The 27,740-nt window shown below is 31.6% G+C and overlaps 4 protein-coding genes across 9 annotated transcripts in view; 2 read left to right on the top strand and 2 right to left on the bottom strand.

Annotated features, from left to right (window-relative positions):
- Nucleotides 1-806: 806 nt before the first annotated feature.
- Nucleotides 807-4,415, top strand: LOC145943289 (cobalamin trafficking protein CblD). 2 transcript variants are annotated; one of them, XM_083050769.1, is made up of 5 exons: nucleotides 807-1,179; nucleotides 1,610-2,022; nucleotides 2,126-2,342; nucleotides 2,507-2,589; nucleotides 4,267-4,415. In XM_083050769.1, the coding sequence occupies exons 1-4, from the start codon at nucleotides 1,035-1,037 to the stop codon at nucleotides 2,581-2,583; spliced, it is 852 nt and encodes a 283-aa protein (XP_082906895.1). In that variant the 5' UTR covers nucleotides 807-1,034; the 3' UTR covers nucleotides 2,584-2,589; nucleotides 4,267-4,415. The 2 variants fall into 2 exon arrangements, with proteins under 2 accessions (XP_082906895.1, XP_082906894.1); XM_083050768.1 differs by lacking the exon at nucleotides 4,267-4,415 and having other exon boundaries at nucleotides 2,507-2,897.
- On the bottom strand, nucleotides 2,506-8,275 carry LOC145943288 (clavesin-1). 2 transcript variants are annotated; one of them, XM_083050766.1, is made up of 5 exons: nucleotides 7,980-8,275; nucleotides 5,333-5,732; nucleotides 4,543-4,853; nucleotides 4,377-4,470; nucleotides 2,506-4,283 (listed from the first exon to the last, which is right to left on the bottom strand). In XM_083050766.1, exons 2-5 carry the CDS (start codon nucleotides 5,727-5,729, stop codon nucleotides 4,132-4,134), a joined length of 954 nt encoding a protein of 317 aa, XP_082906892.1. In that variant the 5' UTR covers nucleotides 5,730-5,732; nucleotides 7,980-8,275; the 3' UTR covers nucleotides 2,506-4,131. The 2 variants fall into 2 exon arrangements, with proteins under 2 accessions (XP_082906892.1, XP_082906893.1); XM_083050767.1 differs by lacking the exon at nucleotides 7,980-8,275 and adding an exon at nucleotides 7,501-7,850.
- Nucleotides 8,276-13,000: 4,725 nt separating this feature from the next.
- Nucleotides 13,001-27,740, bottom strand: part of Rhp (GTP-Rho-binding protein rhophilin) — a 28,344-nt gene continuing 13,604 nt past the window's right edge. Inside the window, exons 1-13 of one of the 4 annotated variants that reach the window (XM_083050760.1) lie at nucleotides 26,384-26,561; nucleotides 21,463-21,780; nucleotides 20,282-20,397; nucleotides 19,741-19,872; nucleotides 19,572-19,647; nucleotides 16,876-16,953; nucleotides 16,225-16,608; nucleotides 15,781-15,879; nucleotides 15,412-15,682; nucleotides 15,029-15,223; nucleotides 14,662-14,891; nucleotides 14,343-14,495; nucleotides 13,001-14,067 (exon numbers count right to left, since the gene is read on the bottom strand). In XM_083050760.1, coding sequence (XP_082906886.1) covers nucleotides 13,864-14,067; nucleotides 14,343-14,495; nucleotides 14,662-14,891; nucleotides 15,029-15,223; nucleotides 15,412-15,682; nucleotides 15,781-15,879; nucleotides 16,225-16,608; nucleotides 16,876-16,953; nucleotides 19,572-19,647; nucleotides 19,741-19,872; nucleotides 20,282-20,397; nucleotides 21,463-21,678 — 2,154 coding nt within the window. In that variant the 5' untranslated portion in view covers nucleotides 21,679-21,780; nucleotides 26,384-26,561 and the 3' untranslated portion in view covers nucleotides 13,001-13,863. Of the gene's footprint in view, nucleotides 14,090-14,342; nucleotides 14,496-14,661; nucleotides 14,892-15,028; nucleotides 15,224-15,411; nucleotides 15,683-15,780; nucleotides 15,880-16,224; nucleotides 16,609-16,875; nucleotides 16,954-19,571; nucleotides 19,648-19,740; nucleotides 19,873-20,281; nucleotides 20,398-21,462; nucleotides 21,781-26,383; nucleotides 26,572-27,740 lie in introns of those variants that run through there. The other 3 variants (XM_083050762.1, XM_083050763.1, XM_083050761.1) reach the window with 3 other exon arrangements.
- On the top strand, nucleotides 17,199-19,578 carry Tilb (touch insensitive larva B). Its single transcript, XM_083050765.1, has 4 exons — nucleotides 17,199-17,542; nucleotides 17,805-18,069; nucleotides 18,445-18,773; nucleotides 19,039-19,578. Exons 1-4 carry the CDS (start codon nucleotides 17,214-17,216, stop codon nucleotides 19,460-19,462), a joined length of 1,347 nt encoding a protein of 448 aa, XP_082906891.1. The 5' UTR covers nucleotides 17,199-17,213; the 3' UTR covers nucleotides 19,463-19,578.

Genomic DNA, 27,740 nt, shown 5'->3' with positions numbered 1-27,740 from the left:
GCGAGAAATACTGAGCGATTCGAGCGCGACTCGAGTCCGCCATTTCAGACACGTTCAGTGAATGCGATATCTATCGAAGAGAATCTTGCGATTCTCGAAATATCGAAGGAATCGAAATATTGAAGTAAGCACTATAATCACTAATAATCAGATAAATTCGTTTCAATTGCGCTCTCTCTCTCTCTCTCTCTCTCTCTCTCTCTCTCTCTCTCTCTCTCTCTCTCTCTCTCTCTCTCTCTCTCTCTCTCTCTCTCTCTCTCTTTCTGTGTTTGATATAAAATTTATATATATATTTAATCTTTTCAGGAGAAAAGAATAAAGAAAATAAATGCAGAAGTGTAATTACTTAAAAATATATATAAAATTTAAAATATTTTAATAAAATTATAAGTTATATTACGAGTAACTGTAATTGTTGGTTAGCTGCGAATGCTACCGTAAAATTGAGCTCTTTTTCTCGAAAAGAGGAATAAATCTTTCAAGTTACCAAGATCAGCAATCTTTACTGCTCTTTCGTCGATGCTTCGTGCAATAATATATACTACGTAATAACATTACGCGTGAAAAGAATAGAAAACAAATTAGATATTACTTGAATCGCACAAATTCTCTCGACGGTTCACCGATGATAGAAGACGGCAGCACCTATCGAGTGAAATAAATAAAAGTGCGTTCAGAAATTCTACAGTACATTTAATTGACCAATGAGGATAAAGAAATTTTTGCTCCTTTTTTTCTGATTGGTCAATCGAATATACTATGATACTGTAATCACCCTCAGAAGTAGGATTTCCGAACGCAATTTAAAATATGTTGCGCGATGTGTGTTATAAATAAAGAATATAGATAGGTAGTTTTATTTAAGTCTGCGCAAAATATATTGTTTTCATTACGTGATCCAAATTTACTATGTAAATTGTGGCTATGTCTTAATGATGTACTCGTAACGATAAAGGATAATGCTGATTTGCGAGAGCACCAAGTGGTGGTTTGTCAGCTGATTGATTCGTAAATATAACCTACACCATTTCCAGATGCTCTGTGTAAGATGTGGGAGAAAGCGCGGTATTTCGTTGCTGTTGAATTTGGTACCGAGAGTCCTTTATTCACGTCGTAGCGACAGAAGCACGAGTACTGCCTTAGACAAGGTCGTCAAGTCTAATGGTGACTCTTTGGACAGTGAGTGATCTCTTCATTTCATCGCGTTACCGATGAAAAAGCCAACGTCATTGACCTACAAGGTCACAGCTAAAATCTGCAGCTTCCTCCAAAGTCCTTATGCTCATTAAAACTTACTTATATAAATCAAATTATTATTATCTTATCCCTTTAGAAAACGATATTATTGACCTATAAAGACTATATAGATTTTATATATTTTTGTGCAAAAATATGTATTAATTGTGATTAAATGCATATTAAATGCTGCTACTATTCATTATATTATTACACTTAATTATATTAGTCTTATACTTGCTGTGAAATTTTTATATTAAAACTACTTTTATTAACTGTAAAGCTGAAAAAATTTTTATTTTATTTAAGTTATTAAAATCCAAACATTTTTCATATAAATAAATCTATTAAACTATATTTGTTTACAAAAAAGGAGACATTGACAACAGCGCATGGGATACCAATTCTAGTTGGAAATTGCTAACACCGAGAGGCTTCCGATTTTATCTTCCTGGAAGTGTAGGACCTGCTTGGTTAGATGCTACGACCACTGCCCAAGTTAAGACTTATTTTGATGAGCTACCTGATGAAGAGGAGTTTATAGAGTCTTTAAATGACAAAAATGAATATCAAAGAAGCAAGAGAAACTGGAAAGTCATGCATCCCATGTTAGATTATATGGCACAGGAATGCCCTGTTCTCTTGCGAAAAAGCACAGAGGAATTATTTCCAGAATGCTTGGACGTGACCTCGTCGGATTTCACCATTATAACTATTAGTCAAAAGGCAAATCTTAAGTCAATGAGATGGTATAAGGAAGCAGAAACGGAAAAACTTGCCAAATATGTAAGTCAAATATTATATATTGTATAGTAATATATGGCATTAGTATAAATAAAATTCAAAACTAGAAGGTATCAATAAAATATATATGTGATTAGTTTATCAGTTTGTTCTAGCAGCCTGGAATATATGTAACAAGTTAAAAATGGCTGGTTATTGGGCAGACTTTATTAACCCCTTTAGTGGACAACCCCACTTGAGTTCACGGAAGAGCACCAAACTCTATGAAACCGATGAACGATTTCGCTGTATAGGATTTAAAGTAAAACAAAGAAATAATTGCAAGATTATTACATTTGACAATAGTCTACAAAATTTTATTGGTATGTAAACAGCTGTATATAATAATTGATAATGATAAGATAATTGATAATGCATTTCGAGATATGGATATATTTGCAATGTTATAATAATATTTTACTTATACAAAGACCTTGTAATATTTAGTTTGCATTCTTGCATTTAAATTTTCTCCTTTCGGTTTCAGGAAGTCTTTATACTACAGCGCCACCCAACATTGAGTTTTTAGAACAAGTAATTAATGATGACAATGAGGATCAATAAAAATACGTATGTACATATACATAATATATAAAGAAGAATATTTAGTTTATTTATATTGATAGATGCTCCATTTTTAAAATTGTTAAAATTCTTGCGCATCTACATATGCATGAATGATTAAAAAATATCACGATGGAACCAACAATGATTCACTGAATTCTGTGTTACTATATGTATATGCTACTATATATGTTCCTATATATGTGATATTTTCTTAATCAATGCTAGTGAAGTGTGCCTCACGTCTACATTCGTAAATGATCTACGTTTATTTAGTAAAAAGATTTATGTTGTAATTAAAGTTTTAAATTATAGCTTTTATTGGTCTTATTTGGAAAAATCCTTTCAATAGTGATGGATAATAATCTATTTTTTTAATATTTATATAATATATTCCTATAAATTTACAGAATTATTTATAAAACTGTGTTATTCCTATCACATTCCGTTATTCTTTTTAAAATAATATTATATAAAATATGTTTAAATTGTAAGCTTGTCTATATTCAACACACAATGTGATCGTTCAATATCTGTCTTGTACTAATTTGTAAATTTCCATAAAAAAAAAAGCCAGTCAGAATTATATGTCACATTTTGCGTTCAGTGTTAAATATCAGTTAAAATATGCGGGCCATATAATTGAAATTCGATTACAATTCGAATATAATTAGAGTAACTAACAATGACTAAATAATCACAAGATAACAATTATACACATTACAAATTCGTAAGAAAATCTCTTATCAAACGTCCTAGAGTTTTATTTTATTCACTAAAAACACAACTAAAAATTCCAACGAAAATATAACCACAAACTCTAACATATATATATATATTTCTAAAAGCTTTGCGCCTTTAATTCATATATGTATAAATGTATATAAAGCATCTGCTAATTGATGCGATCGTAAGTGCAAGCTTCATAATTGCAACGACAACAAGGAACGAGTGTGTCAGGTCACAATTCGTCTTAAGGTGTAGTCAAGATAATGACTTATAGATCATAGGTAACTTGGTACCACCGGCAGAACGAGCATTAAATCGCTCGTATACGCTACTGTTATATAAGAAAGACTTATTGCAATAGATAATAGATATTCACACAATGCTTTACGAGGTATTATATAGCATATAAAAATAAATTGTCTTATACTTATTTCATGTACAGATCGGATTGTACCAACGTTACTTAACGCGCTAGCCATTTAACATTAAAAAAATTTTTTTCGTTTATGTCGTAAATAGAATCTAGAGAGAAAACGGCTATACGAATAGAGCTTTAAACGCAGTTGGCTAAGATTATTGAGAGATGCATTTATAAATCATTTGCATACTCGTTTAACATGTTCGTATAATTTGTGTGTCATAATATGACATATTTCTTCACACAGAACATTTTGCGCTAAAAAGAAAAGAAAATATAAAGTATATCTCAATTTTGGTTAAAACAACTGTGCTTCTTGATACGTGATGCGCAATCACACGAAAATAACTATTAAAATTAGATGCTATCAATACGATATTGAAATAGAATTAAATTAGCCTTTAATCGACTTCTAACTTTCGAAACGAACCGCATATTCCGCCAAGCTCTTCATTGTTAGCCGCATGATAATCTTTTGGTGAAATCTCGATGTACATGTCGTCGAGAGTCTTGAGTTGATCTTTCTTCTCTTTCAGATTCTTTTTGAATTCAGCTGAAAGATAGACGTTGTGAAGAAAGAAAAAGAAAATATATATGAAGATCTACATCCTACAAAAGGAAAGAATTACGAGAGTAATCCTCATACCTATCATCTCCGAGAGTGGAATTTCCCCTCCGTATTCCTTCGGCAATATCTTTGGATCCACCGCTTCTCTCAGCTCCTCCACATCTTTATGTATCTGCCAACATTAGGATATTACGTTATTTTTCAGTCAGGTAAATTTACACACAAAATTATAATTTGTAATTACCATAACGCGAGACTTGAGCTTATCGTTGAGCAGCGAGATAGCGAACTCGATGATTTTCGCTACGCTGCCGGGAATATTGATCAGATGCGTCTCCTTGTGACGCATCGGGGTGCTGTTCTGTATGCATCTCAACATATTGCGAATGTCCGTGAAGGACCACGCGCTGAGATGGCTCATGGTCAATCCGGACTCGTCGTTGAGATGCATGTAGCCACGGATCTGATTTTTCTCATCGTCCATCAGAGTTTCCACCACCATGCTGTGGACTCGCGCCATGTGTATCGATGAGAATTTACAAGGATCGAAACGGCCTTAAAAAATAAGAAAAATTAAAATAAAATAGGTACCTGAAAGAGATATATTCGGAGAACAATTTCGTGAAGCAAAAAATATAAAGAAAAAATTCCATATATAAATAATTAATAATTTAAAACACGATCTGAAAATTGTGAAATTTAAAAAAAACATGAAATATTACTATGATTACATAATCATCAATACTATAAACTATAAAGCAATCGTAAGTCTAAAATTAAAAAATTTTTAGAAGTAAGAATTTATATAATTTTAATAATTTGAGATAATTAACTCAAATAGAAAACGAGCTGCTTTTCCTACATCAATCTGATTGAGATATATAAATGGAAATAAATAGTTTAATTATGTATTATTAAAACGAATTGATTTTAAAATCAACATTATCTCTTACGGAAAGATTATAATTTTCAAGGTATCGTTTAATTGGATTTTAAATTAATTTTCGTACTTTTTTTTGCATTTTTTTCGTTACCTGCACACGACAGTATCACTTTTCGACCATGTCGATCTCGTTTCGGTAAGGGTACCAGGTAGCCGCTGTCGATGATGGCCTCGAGCTCCGGGTCATCGATGTTGAGCTTCTGGAACCAATCAGGATAGAGTTGTCTGATGGTGAGATAGCGTTCGAGCATCTCCTGCGCCATCGGTAGACTGAACTTCTTCGTCCTGAGAAATCTCAGTAGGAATAGCGAATCGGTCCTACACTTCTTGATCATAGGATGCTTTTGGATCCAATGACGAAATTGCTGCAAAGCCTGTTTCCTCGTGTTGTCATCCTCGCGAAGCTCCAGTCTGGCCGCTTCCAACGTGTCCGCGTCCAAAGTGCTCTTGTACTCGTCATACTCTTCTTGCTGCCCCTCTGTCACCATTGTCTGAAAAGTAATTTGAGCTTGACATTCTATCCCGATGGATCCTGTGTCCCGTGATTGAACAACGTTATCCCGGCACTTTCTATATATATCTCTCTCTCTCTCAAAAAAGAAAAGAAATCATAAGGTACACTCACTCAACATATATTTAAATTGATCAAACTAATTAAACACTAATTTTTTATAAAATTAGAATATCGGCTATTAATTTTTATTTCATTTCTAATACTGAATTAACGAGATAATAATGTATAATTATCACTAAAGATGTAAAAAATGATATTAGTAAAACGAGAAAATTGAATTAGGATTCTTGGTCAAACTATTGCTTGCTAGGAGCTGTTAATACGATATGGAGCGTAAAGAGAAAGCAGGCAGATCATTGAAATGTTACAGTGTATCTAATAGAGAATTATATTAGAAAATTATATTATAGCGGAGATAACGAAGATTAAAAATTTACTATAATTTATTATAAAATATTCGATTCTTGGTATTAAAAATTTATATGACGATGCGCAAAATAAGTATAACGTTTTCTCTTTAAATAATTCATTTTTATTCTTATATTTGCAAAATTAAATTTCACAGGCAAAATACACATTTAATTATTAACAAAATGTTATTCTTTATAAGTTTTCGATAAAATAAAAAAGTAAATAATATATTTTTTAAAACTTCTTTTACGATTTTCATATTATAAACTTTTAAACACATTTATATATCATGATAATTTTAATATTTAATTAAATAACTGGATATTTAGTTAATAATTTTGCGTTCTAAAAATAATTAATATAATTATAATGCAAGCACATATCTCATGCAAACAATTTAAAAATTAAAAGCTCTGAAATTTTTTATTTTATTATTTCTTTTGAAAAATTATATCTAATAATCACAATAAGAGAGACCAATTTTTTAATTCTACACGTGTACACGATGCTTAAACAACTCATGGAATGAAAGTGAGACATCGCGAGGAAGTAGTATAAGAGGCCTCAACCGCTGTGTGCAACGAGAACACATACATTTTGCGATGTACCCAACTTTCTATCCCATCGCAACACATCCGAAGCGCAATATTGTAAACCTGTTCGAACACGATATTGTTTCAACCCGAAAATAGATACGCAAATTAATTCAATATTTTAATTTATTGAAATTTATTGAAATTTTGGACTTAAATATTTAATTTAAATCCATTTAAATAATGTTGGTCTTGAATTTTGCTGCTTTACAAAACGCAGTATGAAATAATAATGCAAATAATTCTTAAAATAATTATATTATCATATTTAGCATTATATTTTGTTTTAATATATATATAAAAAAAAAAATGCTACTGAAATCGCAAAAATGATTTTTTAATAAAGGTACAGCAAGTCATGAAAGATATATAAGAAAGGATGTCAAAAATTTCGTGATGGAACTTTGATCTGACAATGAGTGCGCTAACCCATTTTGATTTTAGGAGCTCAAACATTTTTTTTGCATTAAAAAAATTAGAAAATTTTCAAAAATGACATCAAATAATAAAAAATTAGGAGTATTTTTGATAATTAAAATTGTATTCTCTTCTATTATAATAATAAATAAATCTTAATTTTTATTTAAAAAGTATCAAATTTATTTGCTCACTTAATAAAAAAAAAGAATAACAATTTTCATTATTGCACAAAATATCTGTCGATGGAAAAGACAACGTAGATAGTTTGTGAGAAAATTATCTCGCAAACTCGATGAACGGGTTGCATTGATCCACTTTTACCTTGTGTTCGCCAAACGCTTTTGTCTATCCACAAAAAAGCTCTAAATTGTCTCGTTAAAAACTTTAATTCGCTTTTTCGATTAATCGGTCAATTTAACAGTTCCGGTTTCAATTTCTTGCTCTCGAATTTTTCGACGTCCTCTTTTTTCTTATCTTCATTTTCCCTTTGCATGTCTTTTTTTCAATTGCGCATAAAGCTTAACTTGTACTTTGATTGATATTATCCTTTATATAATTTTATTAAAAAGAAAACGTTTATTTGTCTTTCGAAAAACGCCTTATAACAGGCATTTTTAATAATTTATATTTGTTTAGATATCTAAAAATTCTAGTTTTTAATTACATACATTATAAGAGCCACATGCACTCATCATTCATTGTATATGTGATTTCATATATAAGAGAAGATTTTAATTATACAAGATATTTTAGCCACGCACTTGACAGATTAATAAGACTTGATTTAATATTCGATTTACTTTTTCAGTTTCTTTTTTTCCTCGAGATAATTCCCTTTCTCTTCTTCTCTATGTTTCTTCAAGAAATTTTAATCGCTGCTGGATTCTATCGAGTCGAAATCATCTAATCAATTGAGATTTTCAGTTAATGTTGCACTATTTTGGTCCCACTTTTGGTTTGGAGAACACGTCTATCCACGACGCGAAACGAAAGTCTAATGTGATTAATTTAACGCACAGTACTAAACTAAGAAAGAGACGTTGACCGTCGAGCGATGTACATCAAAGTAACCCGGCTGCTCGATCGGCTGGTCAATTTAAGGCGGGATTGTCGTGGTGGTGCTGACTCTCCAACGTGAACGGACTCTCAGGACCTTCACCTACATCTTGTCGGTGTTCTCCATCTTTCGCTCACATTCACATGACATACGCGAGGTATGTTAGCCTATTATATGCCACATAGATGAGTACTTTTAAAATATTTAAAAACAGAATGTATAAAAAAAGTCAATATCAATACATTAATCATTTTTATATCAAAGAAAAATCTTTGATTTAAAAATGATATCTGCATTTATTGATTTCATTAAATAAATAATTAATGAATTTAAATGACTTTAATGAAATTAGAATCTATGTTTTTTTTAAACTTATTAATAAGTTTTTTTACACAAATACTGATTTTTAATTTCTAAGTGAAATTGCAGTCAAGACACAAATTCATGTCTTTTTTAATATTGATATAAATTTTAAATAAGTTACAATGTTCTACTTTCATTTTATAATTCATAGAGATATAATTATATCAATAGATAATTTAATATTAATTATGAAAAGTTTCACTAATTAAAAACTAGCAAAACTTCTCAAATTTTCAAGGATTCTTCTTTCAATTTTGTGACAATACACAACAATATATATATGAGATTAATATTTTTTAAATATTAATTTTTAATACATTTTATTGGTAAAAATAATAATTTTTTTCAAAAAGAATTCTTATTAAGTGTACAATTCGGGGAACTCATTTGCCAGAGTCATTAACGTAGGAAGAATCCATGACAGTTAACGTCCCGTCTAATCTAAAAAAATAAAACGTCACATCTAAAGCTGAGCCAGCTGTTTCTCATTTGCATCGTCAAATGCAAATTGTCAAATGCAATAACTAGCATTTATGTAATGCTGAAGTTAATCTCATACAGCTGTCTTTATCAATTATAATTTTAAAATTAAAAGAAAAGATAATTTTTTGGACTACAACCTAGTGCTGAAGACAATAATAAATATAAATGTTGACATTTTATATAAATTCTTGTACGTACGTATATATGCAGCCTATTACATAAAATAGTAATATAGTATCTCTGCACAAATATTGCACTTTCACCAAAGTATCTAAAAATAAAAAATGCGTTTTTCGTGCAATAATTTCTTTTATTTTCCTATATTGTAAAAGTGTCCAAAGTGATTTAGATTACATAAAAAAGATGAAGTTTGCACGTTTCGTTAGTTGTTATATTAAATAAGAGAGTTTGTTGTTAAATTTTTGATAATATATTTGGAGAAGTTGATCACGATTCACACACACACACACACACACACACACACACACACACACGCATATACGAATTAAAGTATTACATTGTGTTACTTTCCTTGGCATAAAAAAAGCACCGAAGAAGCTCACCATTCTTGAATGCCAACACTGTTGAAAGATTCACTTTCTTTTCGTAATCTTTCATTTTGCTTTCACTCGCTCATTCGAGCGAAGAATGCCGAGCGCTGATGAATATCACGATTATTTTTTCACTTTACATCCAGTAACATCCAGATCTACACCATTGCTTTTTGCGGAGCACGATCAATTTTGTCAAAAAATTGATAAACTTGCAATTTTCTCTAATACATTTTTCTTGTATTTTTCAATGCAAAATGTAAAATATACAGTGAATAGTTTTCTTATAATATATTGAATTACAACAAAAAATATTCAGAAAAAGAAAGAGAGGTAGACAGAAGAAAACATTTTTATAATGTAATATTACAATTTAATATATACCTATTTGTTTCACGAAAAGAGAAGAAAATGAGATTTTATGATTCTTTTAAATTTTTGTAATTATATTTAAGAAATGAATTTGACAGCATTTGATTGACATATCGCTATTAAATTATTTTATAAACCGGGGGATAAATATGATTATAAACTAAAGTTTAAAAATTATGCAAAAAAAATAATGGTGTGTAAAATTATTTACCTTGTAAGATGTAGTATAAAAAAGTGTATGAAAGCCGTATAAAACGTGCGTATAAAAGCTTGTATAAATAATGATTCATTATTAATACCGTTAAGTAATTTTTTTACATTTCAAGCGTGAAGGTGACGTAGTTGCAAATGAAATCATGTATTTATTAACGACACGGAAAATGGAAACCTTTGACTTATAGAAATTGATTATTATTAGTTACTTAGCATACGAAGAGTCTTGCCGAGCACTTTTGAAAGAGATTTATGTGTGTAAATCTGAAAAATAACAGCTTATTTGTTCAATGTTCTGAATTTATGGATGGATATTGAGATTTTCGGCTTCAGAATAACAAGGCAAATCTACTGTTCATCTTTATATTCATGATTACAGAGTATAAGTACGGCAAGAAATATTGTGAAAGAAATGCTGAGAACTTTGTCCTCTACAGATGAGAACTTATGACTATACAAGCTTTGAGGGGTTCATTGCTTCATCTTTTTTTCTATACAAGATAGGCCCCGTTATTCAATTTGCTTAAATGCGAGATGAAAATCGAGTCTGTCTGCTTACTTTTGCCAGCTTATTTCAAATAATGAAAATACGCAAAATTAGCATTGTATTAATAAAAACAGAGATGAAAAACAGAGAAATTCTACCTATACAAATTGTGACTAAAATTTATTTAAAAAAATTTTTTTTTTGTAAAAACATGCAAGAAAGCATGGATGCCTAGAAAGCGAAGAAAGCTTCTCTCATCAGCTCGGTTCTGATAATCAGGCGCTTTATTCCACCTTTTATTCCGTGAAATTTAACCGCAAATGCTACAACCGGACATACCGCATGCCTGCTTACCATTATGGCTGCGTAAATTATTGCGTAATATCCATCGTTGGCACAACAACGTTTTCTTGACGTCGTGTCGGTGAAAGTCATGACACGCGTTTATATATCAGAGAACGCCTTTCTATTTCTCGATGAATTTTTCGATCCTAGAATTCGATAGGTCTCTTTCTCGGAGTTCCCTCTGCTTTACGATGCTACTGACGTACGTGTGATCTGAAATAAACGCCTAGTGTCGTTAAGCACGTGGCCATAGCGTGAGTCATTTAATTTTATAAAACAAGTTCCATACTGCAAGCGAAAATTGACAGATAATTACATTGGAAAGGTACTTCCGTTCATATTTCATTCCATTTGTAATATACACGCATTTTAAGTCACAAGGTAAGCATTTGAAAATAACAGTAAAAATATTATAAGAGTTGTCTTAAATTATAAAATTAAATTAATTATACTTATATATAATTTAAATGTAATTATATTTAAATTACGTTTTGTCTTTCATTTTACGAGAATTGAATCTTCGCATATTTCGTATTAAAACATTTTTTATTTTATATATAATAGAATATATATTTAAATTATATTATATCTCCTTTGTAATCATGTAAAAGCTCTATAACAGTGTTGGATCCAAGAAAGTAGAAATCTCGACGGGATTGTTTTATGGCCGTAACGAAACTTCGAGGCCAATTATGTGTAGATTCTTAAATGAGGCTCTTGAATCAATGCATATCCATCAATCTAGCGGTGCAGCTTATATGCAATTTATCGTGCTTATCGTGCGAAAAATAGGATAAAGAGAGAAAATTTGCAGCACGTAATGTTTTTAGACTTGTACAATTATCGATGACTAATACAGATAAAACGGGGTTAAAGATAATAAAAATACCTGCAAATATACCTATTAGAATATATGTACAAAAATATAAAAATAAGGCGCCTTATTGTATTTATATACTTTGTTAAAAAAAATATATAACAGATATATATATATATTAAAAGTATCTTTCTAAAACGACATATTTGTTACTATTTTTATGCTGCATTTTGTTTGCATTAAAATAAACTATATTCTTAGCAGTATATTTGAAATAATAATTTTTTACGAATTATTTTATACATATACATATAATATTAATTAGTTTTTTAAGATTTTATTAATCTCAATAACTTTACTAATAAAGTAAAAAAAATATTGTTTTTTCAATTTTTAGCGAATTGAATAAAAAATGACTTAATATATACTTTATCACTTCGAAATGCTTTCATCAAATTATAAATTTGTATATATTTATGCAGATATACTATGAATATTGTATGCAATATTCTATGAAATTGTGACCACATTAATGTGGTTGTCATTGAACATGTAATCGTCGTATAAGTTTGAAAGTCTCGTATCGTCTGAGTGGCTAACAACACGTTTCAAGAACGTTTCAGCCGCTGCACTTTCTCCGACAATCCTATAAGCTTCGACGCTCATTGAAAGTACAACGACCTCGATTTTAGTGAGATAGTCTTATATTATTAACGAAATATCCAGAATATATATCAAATTAACAACAGATGTAATTTGATATACTTATATTATTATTTTCAATAAAACAATGCTCAATCTTAAAGAAAAAAATTTAATCTTAAAAAAATTAACTTTGCATTTAATACAGACAAAGACAAGATTCAAATAATAAATATCATTTGAATATAAATTTTATGAAGCCAAAATCGCCAAACATATCGAGTATGAAAAGCTATGTCTTTTCTCGATTGTAATTAGAAACTTCGCGACGACATATTTATTGTTATAGTTTCCTATATAACAACTCGCTTTTTCGCAAAGAATCTTGCAATCACGTTATATCTCACCCACGATTTACGTTATAACATAATTATAATAAAATTAATAAAATAGGGCACATTTGGGAAAATTAAAATAAAAATCATTTCCCTCAAGATGAAATTGAATATAATTTCTCTCTCATTTTGATACACATATATATTTATATATATATAAAGTAAAAAGCTGTATACACACGCCTCTATCGATGCTACATCTATGTATAAATGTACAGATGCACGAATACGCTCGCATAAACACCCGATTCATATTAATTCGCTTAACAAAACTTTAAGTACGAAGCGTATCAAGCGCGGAACTTGCATTCCGCATTGCTACGCGACTATTTATCAGAACATTTATCTATTCGTTTCCGTTTCATTTTATCGTTGTAAACGAACTTACATAAACGATCTGACAAAAAGAATCATAATTTAATTCAGTCGTATAAAAAAATTTATGCCCATTGATATATGCGATAATGAGCAATTTTCTTGTATCTTTTATGGTTGATTTCTTATACTGTGTGTTGGCACTATTATTCGTAAAAACATTGGCAACAAATTATAATATTAATTAATGAGAGAAATTTTATATTGTTAATATTCAGAATAATTGCAATCTTATTGAATTTAAATTTGCATATAATTTGACAAAAAGAAAAATTTTGAATGTCGAATATTTTGCGGCATAAATATGAATCATTGTCACTTAATCGCGCAACGAATTTACAAGATTCATGTTATCCATATATTTATGCAGATATATATTTATTATATATAATATAAATCACGATATTAATGATATTAATGTAAAAATTGCACGGCTTTCGATTGTTATTTATGCCGAATAATATTCAATTTTAGCAATCGATAATCTATTTTCGCAAGTCTTATTTCATATATGAGCCGATCAACTATTCGTTACGACCTACTTTAAATCCGGACAATGTCTAGATACACTTTTAGCCCGGCAATCATCTCAGAATAACATTGTCAAAAGTTAGATCCCTGTTCTCACGTTGAACGCCGGATTTTTTGAACGGATTCCACGGAAGCCTCTTAACTACGTGCGCCGTAGTGACAGATCCCGCCGGGCTCGGTTGACCGGAAGACACTCCAGAAGAGCTACTCGCCGAAACGCTGCCTTTATCGTGGTGATTGTTGGGCTTCCCTGGTTTCTAAAATAATTAGATAATTCCCCTACCGTCGTACTTTTTCATATTTATTTAAATGATGTCGGAAGAGTATTCCAATTATGATTATTGTTTCGATCAAAAAGAAAATAATATGACAATAGATAAAGAAAAAAGTTCGTTATATATATGATTAATATCATTGCTGTGCATATTCTTAAAAATATTTTTTTCTCGTTAATTAAAATATCGCCCATATTATATATTATTATATGTATTTCTTTCTTAGAATGATATCAATTATAGATTTTATCATTTACCTTTAAATAATTTCTGTCCATTGGCGTGACCAACTTCAAATTTATAAAGTCACCGCATTGCTTTATCATTCGCACAACCTGCTCGTGAGATGCCCACTTGACGTCTTTGTCGCCAATGCCGACTATGAAGTCGCCTTCCTTCATTCCGCCTACCTGAAATAAAAAATAATTGTTTCGTCATTAATCGCTCTCATAGTTATCATTAAAAAAAGAAAGCAAATTAAAGACAACTGTACTATTAGATATTAGATTATCGAATTTAAACTTACTTTTAATTAAGTATAACTGATAAAAAAATTGTTAATAAATATATTCTTACATCAGCCAGCGAATTATGATCGACGGCAGCTATTATCACCGGAGCGTCGCCGCGTACACTAAATCCAAAACCTTCGCCATCAGGACCTCTTTGAAGCTGCACCAGTCGCGGCGCGGTCCAGTGTCGTTTGGCCGAAAATATCGCTACGGGTCCCAACGATCTGAATAGATCATCCACTCCGTGCTGCCCGAAATCCGGATGAGTAATACTAAGTTGAAATTTCGTAGAAGCTGATATGCAAACAGAAAATAAAAAAATTAAAAATTTTTGTATTTTTAGATATCTTTTTTGCATTAATTTTTACCGAAATGCAGGAAATAAAATTAAATTATAGCAATTGATGAATTTTATTCAAAAACTATCGTACCAATTATATCTGGCGGATCCAACAGCTCTCGAAAATCATCTTCGTTGCCGAATCTATTATAGCTGTCGAGTGTCGCTTCTTGTGCTTTCTTCAAAACCCTCGCCAACGCTTGTTTACCCTTCAGATCGCGACACATTCTCTGCAATCGTTGACTCTCGTCGTGCAAAACGAGAGCTTCTCTGAGATGGGCTTTGCCTGCAATAAAATTCTTTCCGTAATATTCATTCTTTATAATTATAAAGAACTGTTTAGAATGAGTAATTAGAATGAATAAAGAAACACTTTAAAATATTAAAAAAAAAAACCATATTGGATATATCAATTTGAATAACAAAATGATTGAGTAAACATAAGTGTTAAATAAAATAACGAGAGTCCAATACCCAATAATTTTCTTTCGTTGTCATCTCTGGGAACGATTACGTCCAATTGAGTCTTTCCATCGCTTTTCTGAATGTGCTCCAACGTGAGCCTTGTTTCTACACGGAACTCAACAATCGGTCTGTCCAGCAGACCGACTGCGAGATGCTTGTGAGCAAGGGCGAGATGATGCTCGCGCTTAACCAGTATCAGTGAGATCCAAGTCTCCGGGACGTAGTCACGAACCGGTTCGCGCGATATCAATCCATGGACGTCATTGTATATTGCCGCAACCTAAATTAATTATCTCGATGATTCATTCATATTTATCACTGATTTAACACTGATAATTACGAGACGGAGATAGTTAATCATACGAAATTTATTTTTACCTGGGCAGCCTCTTGAGCAAGATCCAAGCAAACATCAATGTTTCTGCCGTCTCTCGATTGAAGCTCCAATTTTTCGAAGAGACACTCTCTTGCTTGAGCCTAAAAATAAGGGAGCACAAAATGAATAAATCATTAATAGAATTAGTCGAAAATATGGCACAATAGAATTGAAGGATTCTTAATTGTAAAATAATATATAATTTTTTATTTAAATTTTAGAAGAACAATTTTAAGTAAAAATATATACATATACAGATATATTAAAAATAAAATACATCATTAAAAATTCTCTGCAAATGTATATATAATGTATAAAAAATTAAATATATACATATATACAAAAAATATATGCATAATTAAAAAAAATAAGTCAAGAAAAGAATTTGATTTTTCATATAGAAACTTGTAGCAGATTACGAGGCGAGAGAAAGAATAAAAATTTACAAGCATCAGTTGCACGAGCATCTCCAACATATCTGGACCCAAATCCATACTCGGTGCATTCGTAAAGTTTTCGTGGATATACCGGAAAGTGCCGGCCGCCCGCAGGAAAGCATCGACCGCCTGATCGAGTCCTCGAGCGGTCAAACGATCCTGCTTAGCAGCTAATTGTGTGTAGAGTGCACCGGCGTTAAAGAGAATCGAAGCCTTCTCAAAGGCGACTGTTCGCTGACAACTTGGCACTCCTGTCAACGAATCGAACCATTCGAAGTAGATGCCGAGGCTTCTATCGGGCGGAAAAAATCGCCTCTCTATGAAGTAGAGCTGGTTGTAATAACGCAAGAGCAACGCGATGCCTGCCGAATCTCTAGTCGGTGTCCTCGTGGCCTATATATGTGCGGATTAAAATTTTTTAATATTTGTTTGTAATGTACTAAACTTAAACTTAAATTTTTTTACATTTTAAAAATAATTATATTTAAGTCATTAGAGATTATGATATATTAAAATTAAAGAAAAATGCAATATCCTCCAACAAGGAGTTTCTACATTATATAAATAAGATAAGACAAGAGAATTTTTTATATTTTTTACAAATTTAATTTAAATTACTATATTATTATATGAGAAAAGACATATATTATTTTTACTTGCCTGTCTAGTTTCCATTAGATCTGCTATAGCTTCTTCGTAATTTTCGCCATCTTCGCTATAATGCTCCAAGATAAAATCCTATATAAGAACAAAAAAGTCCTATATAAGAAGAAAAAGTTTACGCAGGGCAATCAATAATTCGTGACACGCATGTAAAACGTGGAATCGCAGCACGTGACCAACAATGTTAAATCGATGTCTTCATAGCAACTACGAGACAGTGTTGACTTTTAATGTGTGTTTACGCGTTTCTTCTTGAGACGTGTTTGCGAATTTAATTTAATTTAATTTACGTATTAATAATTCTCGTTAAAATTGGAAACTAATGAAAAACGAAAATGGTGAAAATCACTTTCGAATTAATACGAAAACGCTCAGAGCACAACGAGGGCGAAATATCGACGTTGGAAGAGATAGCCTTGCATCAAGAGAATATCGATAAAATCCAGCTGATAGATAGACATTGTCGATATCTGAAGATCCTCTTGTTACAAAATAATCTTATATCAAAGATAGAGAATCTGAGTATGCTCAAGAGATTGGAATACTTGAACTTGGCTCTCAATAACATCGAGGTTATTGAGAACTTGGAGGGTTTAGAGAGCTTAAAGAAGTTAGATCTCACCATCAATTTCATCGGCAATCTACAGAGCATAAAAAGTCTCAGGTATATTTTTTTCATAATGAAAAATAAAATAACCAATAATATATTTATATTATTATCTGTTAAAACATATTATATATCAATAAATAAATATATTATATAATAAAATATATAATAAATGAATATAAATTTTTTGATAAAATTAGTATAAAATATCATCTCTCTAAATGTGTTTATTCTCTAAGTATTAAATAATAAACAAATAATAAATATAATATATTTAATATATTGCCGACTCAATCGCGTATCTCGTGTTTTTCGTTAGATGCAATGAAAATCTGGAGCAACTGATTTTAATGGGAAACCCGTGTGCGGATTACGAATATTATAGACAATATATTGTGGCAACTCTGCCACAATTGCGAGAGCTTGACATGCAAGAGATCGAAAGATCAGAGCGTATCAAGGCATTACAGATTTACGCGCGAGCGCGAGACGATGTTATCGAGAGTTATCAACGCTACGAGAAAACCAGGATAATCGAACGGGCACGTCACAATACTGCATTTGAAACAACAGAGATAAAGACGGTAAATTTTTCTCCATGACATGTATGAGTGATAGGTGTCATCGTGGTAATTCAGTTTCTGAGCTAATATGTAATTTAGCAAGAGCATACAGATCAGTTATTATCCAGTAATTATTTAAATATTATTGAGTGTATTCTACTTGCATTTAATTTACAAGGTCACAACAATTAACATAAATCTTTATGTTAATTTATTAAAGAAGGTTCGCAGAATACTTTGATTTGAATTGCAAAAGACTTTCAAGAAGGCTATAACAAAAATTTGTTTTTTTATTTAAGTTATATATTGGAATAAACATTTTTTAAAGTCTGTGAGCAATTACATTGCAGACTCATTTAAAAAAACGCAAATAAGAGCGAATAATATTTCCTTTAGAATACTGTAGGAGAAGAACAGAAAAATATAAAAAACGAAGCGGAGAATGCAAGTACAGAACAGGATGATGACGAAGTGGAGAACGAACGTTTCTGGAAACAGCCTAGTTATCATACGCCAGAAGATAGAATTGCCATCGCCGAGCGGTCCTTGAAAAAACAAGAGATGAAAAATCGCTCTTCGAATAAGAGAGATAATCGTCCTAAACGCGTACTGAAATTGTTTACTCCAAACGGAAGACCTTACAACATAAATCAAGCAAAAGTGCCATTCAAGCTGAACGATGAAGATGACCCTAATTTCGTTATTCTCGAAGTCTCCGTTTACAGGTAGTCAGTGACGTAATACAATATGCGCATTTTGCTAAATAATAATATTATATATTATATCCATGCAAAAGATAATTGGGTGAATAAAAGTGTAGAAAAAATATATATTGTGGCAAATTATTTTTCAAAAAAATTTATCAGCGCGTTTAAAGATAAAATAATTAATTTCTAATATATTCGAATAATTAATAATATAATTTTTGTCTATTTTATATTTTATCGAAACTTAGTAAGATTGTTTATTCTATTCTTCTCAAATTTGTAGGCACTTAGATACTTCTTACATGGACGTCGACGTAAACCCAACTTACGTGCGAGTTACCATAAAAGGGAAGATTCTGCAGTTGACTCTGCCTTGCGAGGTATCGGTCGAGAAAAGTAATATTCGACGAAATACAACCACTGGAAACTTGGTGGTCAGTATGGCCCGCTTGGTCCCGTGTACAACAATCATAAAAAAGGATGAATCGATGAAAAAGAAAGAATCCAAACGCGAAACGAAAATCCTTCGGCCGCCTGTAATATCTCGGCGAGCTCTCCTCGAGATCGGTCCGTCCTCGGATATTCATGATTTTTTGATGGTAACCAAAGATTCCGCGAAACGAGCTCAAACGGATGAAAAGAATCTCGCGAAGGAGAAAAATCTCGAAAATTTCGAAGACAATCCGGACGTACCGCCTCTCGAATAAACAGGGACAACGAAGACGATTGTGACGAATGAAAAATCATAATCAAGAGTATTAATCAAGAGATTACGATGTTCCTAAAAATTAATCATCGCGTTGAATCGGGATTTACCTTGAATGGATCCTGAAAGTCGATATCTTTGGTTTCTTTCAGTCCCAATGGTATCATCGGCATAATAGGCTCAACGCTAAAAGAAAAAAAAAATTGTTTGATGCCATATCGTATTATATCTTTGTTACATATGTCAGTAAAGCTCATAGTTTTTTCTCATCAAACTTACCCGTCAACATTTTGATACAATTCCACCGAGCTGTTTAACTCGGCAAGCTGTTCCTTCAACAGCTGCAAATTTGAATTGACGAAGCTTAGTTCCAAGGCGACAGTCTCCTTCAATTTTCTGTTTGTAGTTGCTCTATAATGAGACAACAAGAAGTGAATGCAAATGTAAATGCGTTATCTAATTTTTTACAGCAAAATTTGATTTTACATTACATTTTTTATTTATGATTGTAAACTGTGATAAAATATCGAAGCATCAATAATTTTCAAATTATAAATAATTGAAAACAAACTTTCCGCAAACTGAATTTTGTGGAGTTAAAAAGTGAACAAAACTACATTTCTAATTAATTTCATAGAGTTTACTTTAACAGAGAATTTTAATATGTGACTTAGTTACTATATACTATATTTAATTACATTTATTTAATATAATAGTTACATTTATATAAATCAAATTATATAATTTTATATATTGTGTGTGTGTATATAAATTATATATCAATATAAGTTATTTAACAGAGATATGTGAAGATGCTTACTTGAAAAGATTCTCAGCGCCTGCTCGTAACCGCAGCTCCTTGTTGATCTCTTGGTTGAGCTTACTCCGCTTGTTCTGCAGCTTTCCTCTGCAGGTCGCTACCCTCGGATCCGAACCCTGCGAAGCATGAAACGCATAGTTAGCGATGCCTTCGACGCATCATATATGATCCGTAATCACATAATCCGCAAGGATTCCCGCAAAGATAAAGACCAGTTCCGCTAATCACCTTGATCAATCTAACTTTGCCCAGTGATTATCTAGACTTTTTTCAGATCATAGTTTAAACCATACTATAAGTGTGGGAATAGGACATTTTCTTTGTTAGATCTATATTGAAATTGTACATGATGTGAATTCCATACAAGAATTCTCTCTCTAGAAAGATTCCTTTTTATAATATTTATCCAGAGTATGTCACATTTAGCGGTTCTAACGACATCAATTAAAATTAATCATAGTAATAATCATTCATTCAATTATCTCTTTATGTTTATATTATATTATACATAAGAATATATAAAAAAGTACGCAAAAAACCATCCATGGTTAATTAATTTATATTATAAATGTAGCAGCATCTTCATTCACGAGTGTATTTATTTGCCACATTTAAATAAACTTTTGACATCTTTAATAATAATTTAATTTCTTACATATAACACACACACATACAGAAGAAATATTAAGACACAGAAAGAAGAAATATTATTGATTATAATTTATATAATAGATTACACATTTATGATTTATATAATTATTCATAGTTATAAAAGAGATTATATAAGTTGGCTTCAGTACCATCCAGTACAATATCTATTAAGAGAAGTTATTTCAGACTGTGCACAACACATACACATATCATAAAAATTAATATCTAATAATTATTAATACCCGGATATTACAAAATTAATGTACATATTATAAGAGTTTATTTCTTACATCAAGATTTGAAACTATGTATAAAAGATTATTGCTTAAACACACACAGAGATCCAGAAAGAACCGCCCAGTAAATAATTAGCCAAAATAATCAATTTGTACAAAGCAAAAGAAATAAAAAAGAAAAAAATAATGTACGGTTTCATCGCTGTTAATACGCGGAGATTACACGTCGGAAGAAGCCGCGTCGACCTCGAGACCGCCGTGTGCAGCAGACTGTCAAATTCCTTTGCTCCTTACCCCGAACCGGAAGCACCTCCTCATGATAGCGTCCGGCGTGGCGATTTTCGCGTTTCGCGCACTCCGCGTCGTGCCACCGCTATCCTTTCTTCTTTCGGTCGCCCTTCTCCCGTCCTTCTCGTCCCTCGTGATCTCGTCCGGAACGACCATCTTCGCGTCCGAGGACGCGATCGCGCGTTCTCTCGGCAACGGACAGTAGTGCACCCACTTCAGCATGTTCGCGTATACGCCGATTTATTCGGTAATCTCGATCGTACCATCGGAACTAAGACTGTTCTCAGACGCGGACGAAGATACGATTTCCTATATAGTGGCTGACTATTATCACATCAAGGAAAGTAAGATGAAAATGAGACATCCAGAAAATCTGAATTGACGCGCAGATTTAGTAATCTTGGCGGTTCACATTATATAGAATTTTGTAATGATTATTATCAAATAATTATATTTTAAGTTTTTATTTTTGGGGCGAATAAAATTGATCTTTTCTTTCTATGAGCAAAGTATTACTACCGCATTTTTATAGATAATTAAAGAACTTCCAAAATAAACTTTTCATAAATGCAATGAGCATATTTTTCTCTTAGTTGATGTCAAGTTATTCTAATAGAATTATTTACTGTATTGTAAATATATTTAATTATATAGAGTTTCTTTGAAAATGTGCTAAAAGTTAAACAGCAGATAATTAGTAATCAATTTTCACGAAAAAAATTCGATATCATGTTATTAATTAAAAAGAAAATATTATTTCTGTGTCTCGTCTATATATTTAAAAAAATAATATTCGAAAGACATATTAAATTAAATAAATTTTTCTCGAAAATCGCAATCTAGCCTGCATTTATCATTTCGTGGAATTCAATCGTTGTGCGAAAGATTGAAGTTATAAAAAAGTCTTGATATGATTTATACTCGGAATAAGAATACAGATAAACGACTATTTGCAAACTTTGAATTTACAACTTCTCGCAGACATGAATCAAATTATAATTAATTGGTATCAATGCCGTGTACGTCATATTGCTTACGTTTATGAAACGTAAAACAATTTAATGTAAAAAGTGTGATATTTATTTTTCGGTTCTTTCTTAATTTTTTTTTTCTGCAATTTAAGCTCAATGAATGCGTAGTGTGTGATACTAAGGTCTACTTGACCATATATACTTGTTTTCGCTACAAAAATGCAATAAAAATGTGGCTTACCACAAATGTTAGGGGATTATTGCGACGCATAAATTAAAGCGCGAATGATTCGCGTTGTCGAAATGATACGGCACGATGCTCGTCGATCTCTAGTCGTGTCTTATCGTCTTAAATAAAACTCGACTCTCTTTTCTCTTTTTTTTTCCTCTCCCTCTCTTTCTTCCTCTGAAAAGGTATATTATGCGATGACACGGCTAATGTTCACACAGTGAAATTTCCGCGAAAAGAAGGCAAGTAGATTAATGAACTTGGGTCGTATTTGATCAAAAACGTGGGAATAAATTCTGCTATCATTTCAAATTTTTGATGATATCCTATGATCTTGTTTGCTAATTGAACACAACTTATAAAATATTATAGTTATCAGGTCGCAAAGAAAATACTATGGAAAAGTAGGTTATTCAGTTATGTATATAGAGATGCATAACTGATGTAACTATCTAGATCTAGCAGATCATAACTCTCTAACTCTGCTCTGATTTCATACTAAAAATTATGTTGAAAAATAAATATATATAATGACTGCAATAAATAAAGTTTTTATTTTCTTAAAGCTCAAATGTTTTTTAAATATTTAATTTATATAATATTATTAATATAAAACATATTTTTTTAAATTTAAAACATTTTCCTAAAATCAACATCAATATCGTTATGAGCTAAATTAATTTTTATATATTTAAATTTAATTTTTAACAAAGTAAGATTTTTCTTGCATTTGCATCTTCAATTATTTATCTAAGATTCATATAAAATGGAGAAATGGTATATAGTCATTATCGATGCCTTTAATTAAACGCTATTAAATGATAGCAGACTCATCGATTCTCGGTGGAATTATGAAAACAACCAAAAAATAGGGAGCAGGATCATAGAGTGTAAGCGGTTAGCCTTTAGATGTAACGGCGGACTAGGTGTTCGCGTTACCGTAATTCCGTTCCACTCTACTTAATAAAAGCCATCTTGCTAACGCGATAAGCGCGAACTGAAGGTAACGATGGGTTATCCATAACTGTCGTTTAAGCCGTCTAACGTAAAATCCAAAAGGCGCATCCTGAACACTCCATTACCCTTAGATACAGTTTCAGAGTTACGAATTGTGCGCAATACCGTATCGCGACTTCATTATAATTTCATAACGTCGTGCACTACCAAGTAGATGAATCGTCCAGTTACGCGAATTCTTTCTTACATAATAATGCGCGGTAACTCGTCAATGTTCGTGCATTGAGAGCGTCACGTAAAAAAATCATTTCTCTTTTTATGGAAAGATAGCACAAGATATTGTTGTATTATCTTTTATCATTTTTATAATTTTTATCTTATCAAATATAAAATAAAATATTGATGTCTTGCAATCCCTCTTTGCTAATTCTTTGATTCTACAAATGTAAACTTAAAAGTGTTTTTATTATATTTATTACATAAACTATGAAATTTCATTTCGTGTACATATACGTTAATCAATTCGTGAACTGAGTTTATCTTACTGCAATTACAGCAATTTGTTCAAACGTGAGAGAACAACGGTACATGTTATACTTCATGGAAAAAACATGGTGTAAATAGGATATACCTTGGGATATACAAGTTAATTCAGTCAATTAGAAAAGATAGAAGATCAATAGATTTCCTCGTTTCCTCAGAAACATGTATCATTGAGTTTTTCATTATATAAATATTTATATTCAAACACATTTCATTATACATTTCATTATATAAATATATCGGTAGTTTTTAAGTATCAATGTGTCGATCGCGAAACACACGTCTATTAATAATGCATGCATAGTGTTTATATAAGAATTGTATATTTTCTCCAACCACACACACACAGATATTGTGAATCTCTTTCCATTTTACACATTTATATATATACACAATATATTTAAAAAAGTTATAATTTATATACGCAGTTTTTCATAAATATGAACCAAAAATAAATATATAAACTGAAATACATATAAATTGAATAATTTTTAGGTATATTTAAAGTTTAATTTATAATTTAAAATATTATATTATATCATTTCTTATCCCGAGAATTTTATAATAAATTTCCTTTTATATTAAATAAATAAATTTTAGAGAGAGAGAAAAAGAGAAAGAGAGGCAAGACATAGAGATGTAAACAGCTGAACAGAAATAAAGCTTTTTTTATGCGCACTTATTCTTATAACTTTAATCAATTAATTTGATCGATATATCAAAATTCGATCTCGCTCTATATGTATTCATACAAAAAAAAAAAAAAAAAAAAGAAAATTTAATCACGAAAGAAATATGTCCCATCGAATCTTTATTGAAAAAGAATTGGTTGTTAATTCGAATTATCGAGCAATTCTCAGTCAGAAGGAAATGCGTCGAGACATTGGGTATGTCGTGGCGCGGATGCATACACGACGTTAATGACTTCGCCGGATGTTATCGCGCGCTAAATCTACCGTAACTCGCGCGTTATTAAACCTCGCGGCCCAGTAGCTGGACGGTCGCGTAACTGTTTGCCGAGCGAATCGAAGACGAGGCCGATCGGAATCGGCATCGATGGACTATATAAATCGGCATTGAGCACCGATGTGTAAAGAGCAACTTCCATCGTGAAATAGCTGAATCGTCAGAAATCACGTATCGTATGCGGAATATTCAATTAAATGTTTGGAATTTGAGAGTCCGCGCGCGTTAATCATCATAATGATATAATAAGTCAATCAAATGTCTCCTTTTAGATTGCATATAAAATGATAAAATTTATATATTCTCTCTTTATATAGAAATCGCTAGCAACAATCTCTGTTGCTAGATACGTTATAATAAATAATAACTTAATAAACTAATACCTAATACTAAATATGTTATCAAATGCAATTATGCAAGAAGATATGCGAAGATGTTACGTATTGCAAACTAAATAAATTAATATAATATATGAATAAATATCTCTCGTAGCATGCAAAACTATTAATATTATATATATATATATATATATATATATATATATAATATGTTGTTATATAATATTAATATATGTTGTGCAAAATTAAAATAGAAAATTTGATTTCAATATACATCTTTATAATTTTCTAATACCGAAACATCTATTCTTTTAAGGTAACAGCTATGTGGTTTAATTCATTATTGCATAATACTGCTCATGTTTCATGCGTAGGTCGTGCGCAAACACCCAGTGTTCCTAATTTGTCAACGTTTGATTTATGCGACCTCGATGGACGGCCTTGTCCAGTGATTTCATGAAATAAAGAATGTTGTTCGAAGAATGTATGTTTAAAATATTTTACATACAAACGCGCCTCTTTTATTACTTATTCGGCATGCACTACGCACGTCGCGGACAAATAAGATGACGTTTAACGACCATGCTTTTCAATGGTGATTTACGTAATTTGTGATGCAGCATTGTCGGCTATTAGCAGATAAATCTGTCGTGGAAAAACAGTATATTTGAAAATCGTGAATGATATTATGTTGAATTATCTTCTACGCCGACGATCACACGGTCAAACGACATCACGGTGTGTTTACGCTTAACCACCGTAATTTTTAACGGAACTACACGGGAATTTAACGTAGCGTTTTTTTTTTTCAACAGTTAGCGAACGCATCTGTCACGGGGAAAATACGAATGTATATTTGAAAATTGTAAATACTATTAATTATTAGTAAGATATATGTTATGTGTATTATATGTTTTACCCACGTCGATCGTCGCGATTAAACTGTTCACACTTAATTGTGATGACTTTTAACGGGATTCTGGCAAAACGTGTTCTATTTTCTCAATTGTTTGTTGCAACTTGTCGACTCGGTGGCCGGCCACCGTCGTATCTTCCCGGCGACTAATCGCGAGAGGTGAGGTCGCCGGAATATGGGTCCCGTGGACGTACTCCGACGCTCGGTGAAAGGAGAGAAACTCTGTAAATAATATAGTGGGGATGGATAACGATGACTTTTTTTTCTCTGCCTCGCCGTGATCCTCCTCGTATTCGCATTCACGGTCACACATATATATGTATGCACGATTTCGATGAAACGTACGCCCGTAAAAGCGGCACGATGAGACGCCAATATAGGTGATAAGGCACTTCTCTCTCGAGATGGTCGTATATATAGTTATTAGTCGCGATACCTCGACATACGGGATTTTCACGCGGTCGACGGCCCGCATTCTCGTTTGCTAATGTGATTTTAAGTTTATTTTTAAACGAACGTCTCTCTTTTCTCTCTCCGGCTTTCCTTCAGCCGACACAGTTGATAATACAAACTGTTGTACGAGTTGCTTGTTAGTGAAATAATGTAAATCAGATATTTTTTAGAAAGCATAAATTTGGCTTACATCATTTATAAAGGTGCATAATACGTAATATGTTATGTATACAATAACTTTAAAAACAGAAAATTTAGCATTTTAGAGAATATAAAATTTTTTCCAATTATGTACATCATTTTCCCTTCACATTTCTGTATATAATTTTGCTAAATAATATATCGTCGTTTATTTTTATAAAACCTCTCTTACATAAAATCTATATATTTTTAGAGAAATAGATAAAAAACAATCATATCATTATTCATCTCATTGTAGAAAATGCTTAAAATATAACTTCCATAAATAGAAAATTTTCAGCCTGTTTGAAAGCAAAATTTGATACTATCAAAATGACCAATTTTATCAAGAATTTGGTAACAAGTATTTTAAAGATAAATAAATATAAATTTGTTTATATGCTCATTATACAATAAGTGTAATATTACAATTGTTGATGTTAATTTGGAGCAATTTCATTATTTTCGCGAGAAAAGGATAGTAAGAAAAACCACAACATTGGACGTAAACGAGAGGGTGGAAATCCCGAAGGATGCAATTGCACACTAGTGCAATCCCGCTTGTGGTCCAGGTACGCGGAGTGCAAGGAGATGCTGAGACGGCCGCGAAGAAGGAGCTCGGTAACGGTATCCGTCGCGAATGATCCCCACCCTTTCGAATACCATAGACGTAGTCGAACGGACCCAGAAGAAGACGAACGGGAAATAAGATACGTCCACATTTTACGCGG

This window comes from Prenolepis imparis, unplaced genomic scaffold (assembly GCF_030444845.1).
Source record: "Prenolepis imparis isolate NDT839.2.m4 unplaced genomic scaffold, iyPreImpa1.0 SCAF_11, whole genome shotgun sequence".
In the NCBI taxonomy this organism is placed as follows: Eukaryota; Metazoa; Arthropoda; class Insecta; order Hymenoptera; family Formicidae; genus Prenolepis; species Prenolepis imparis.
This window is presented reverse-complemented; position numbering and strand designations above follow the sequence as displayed.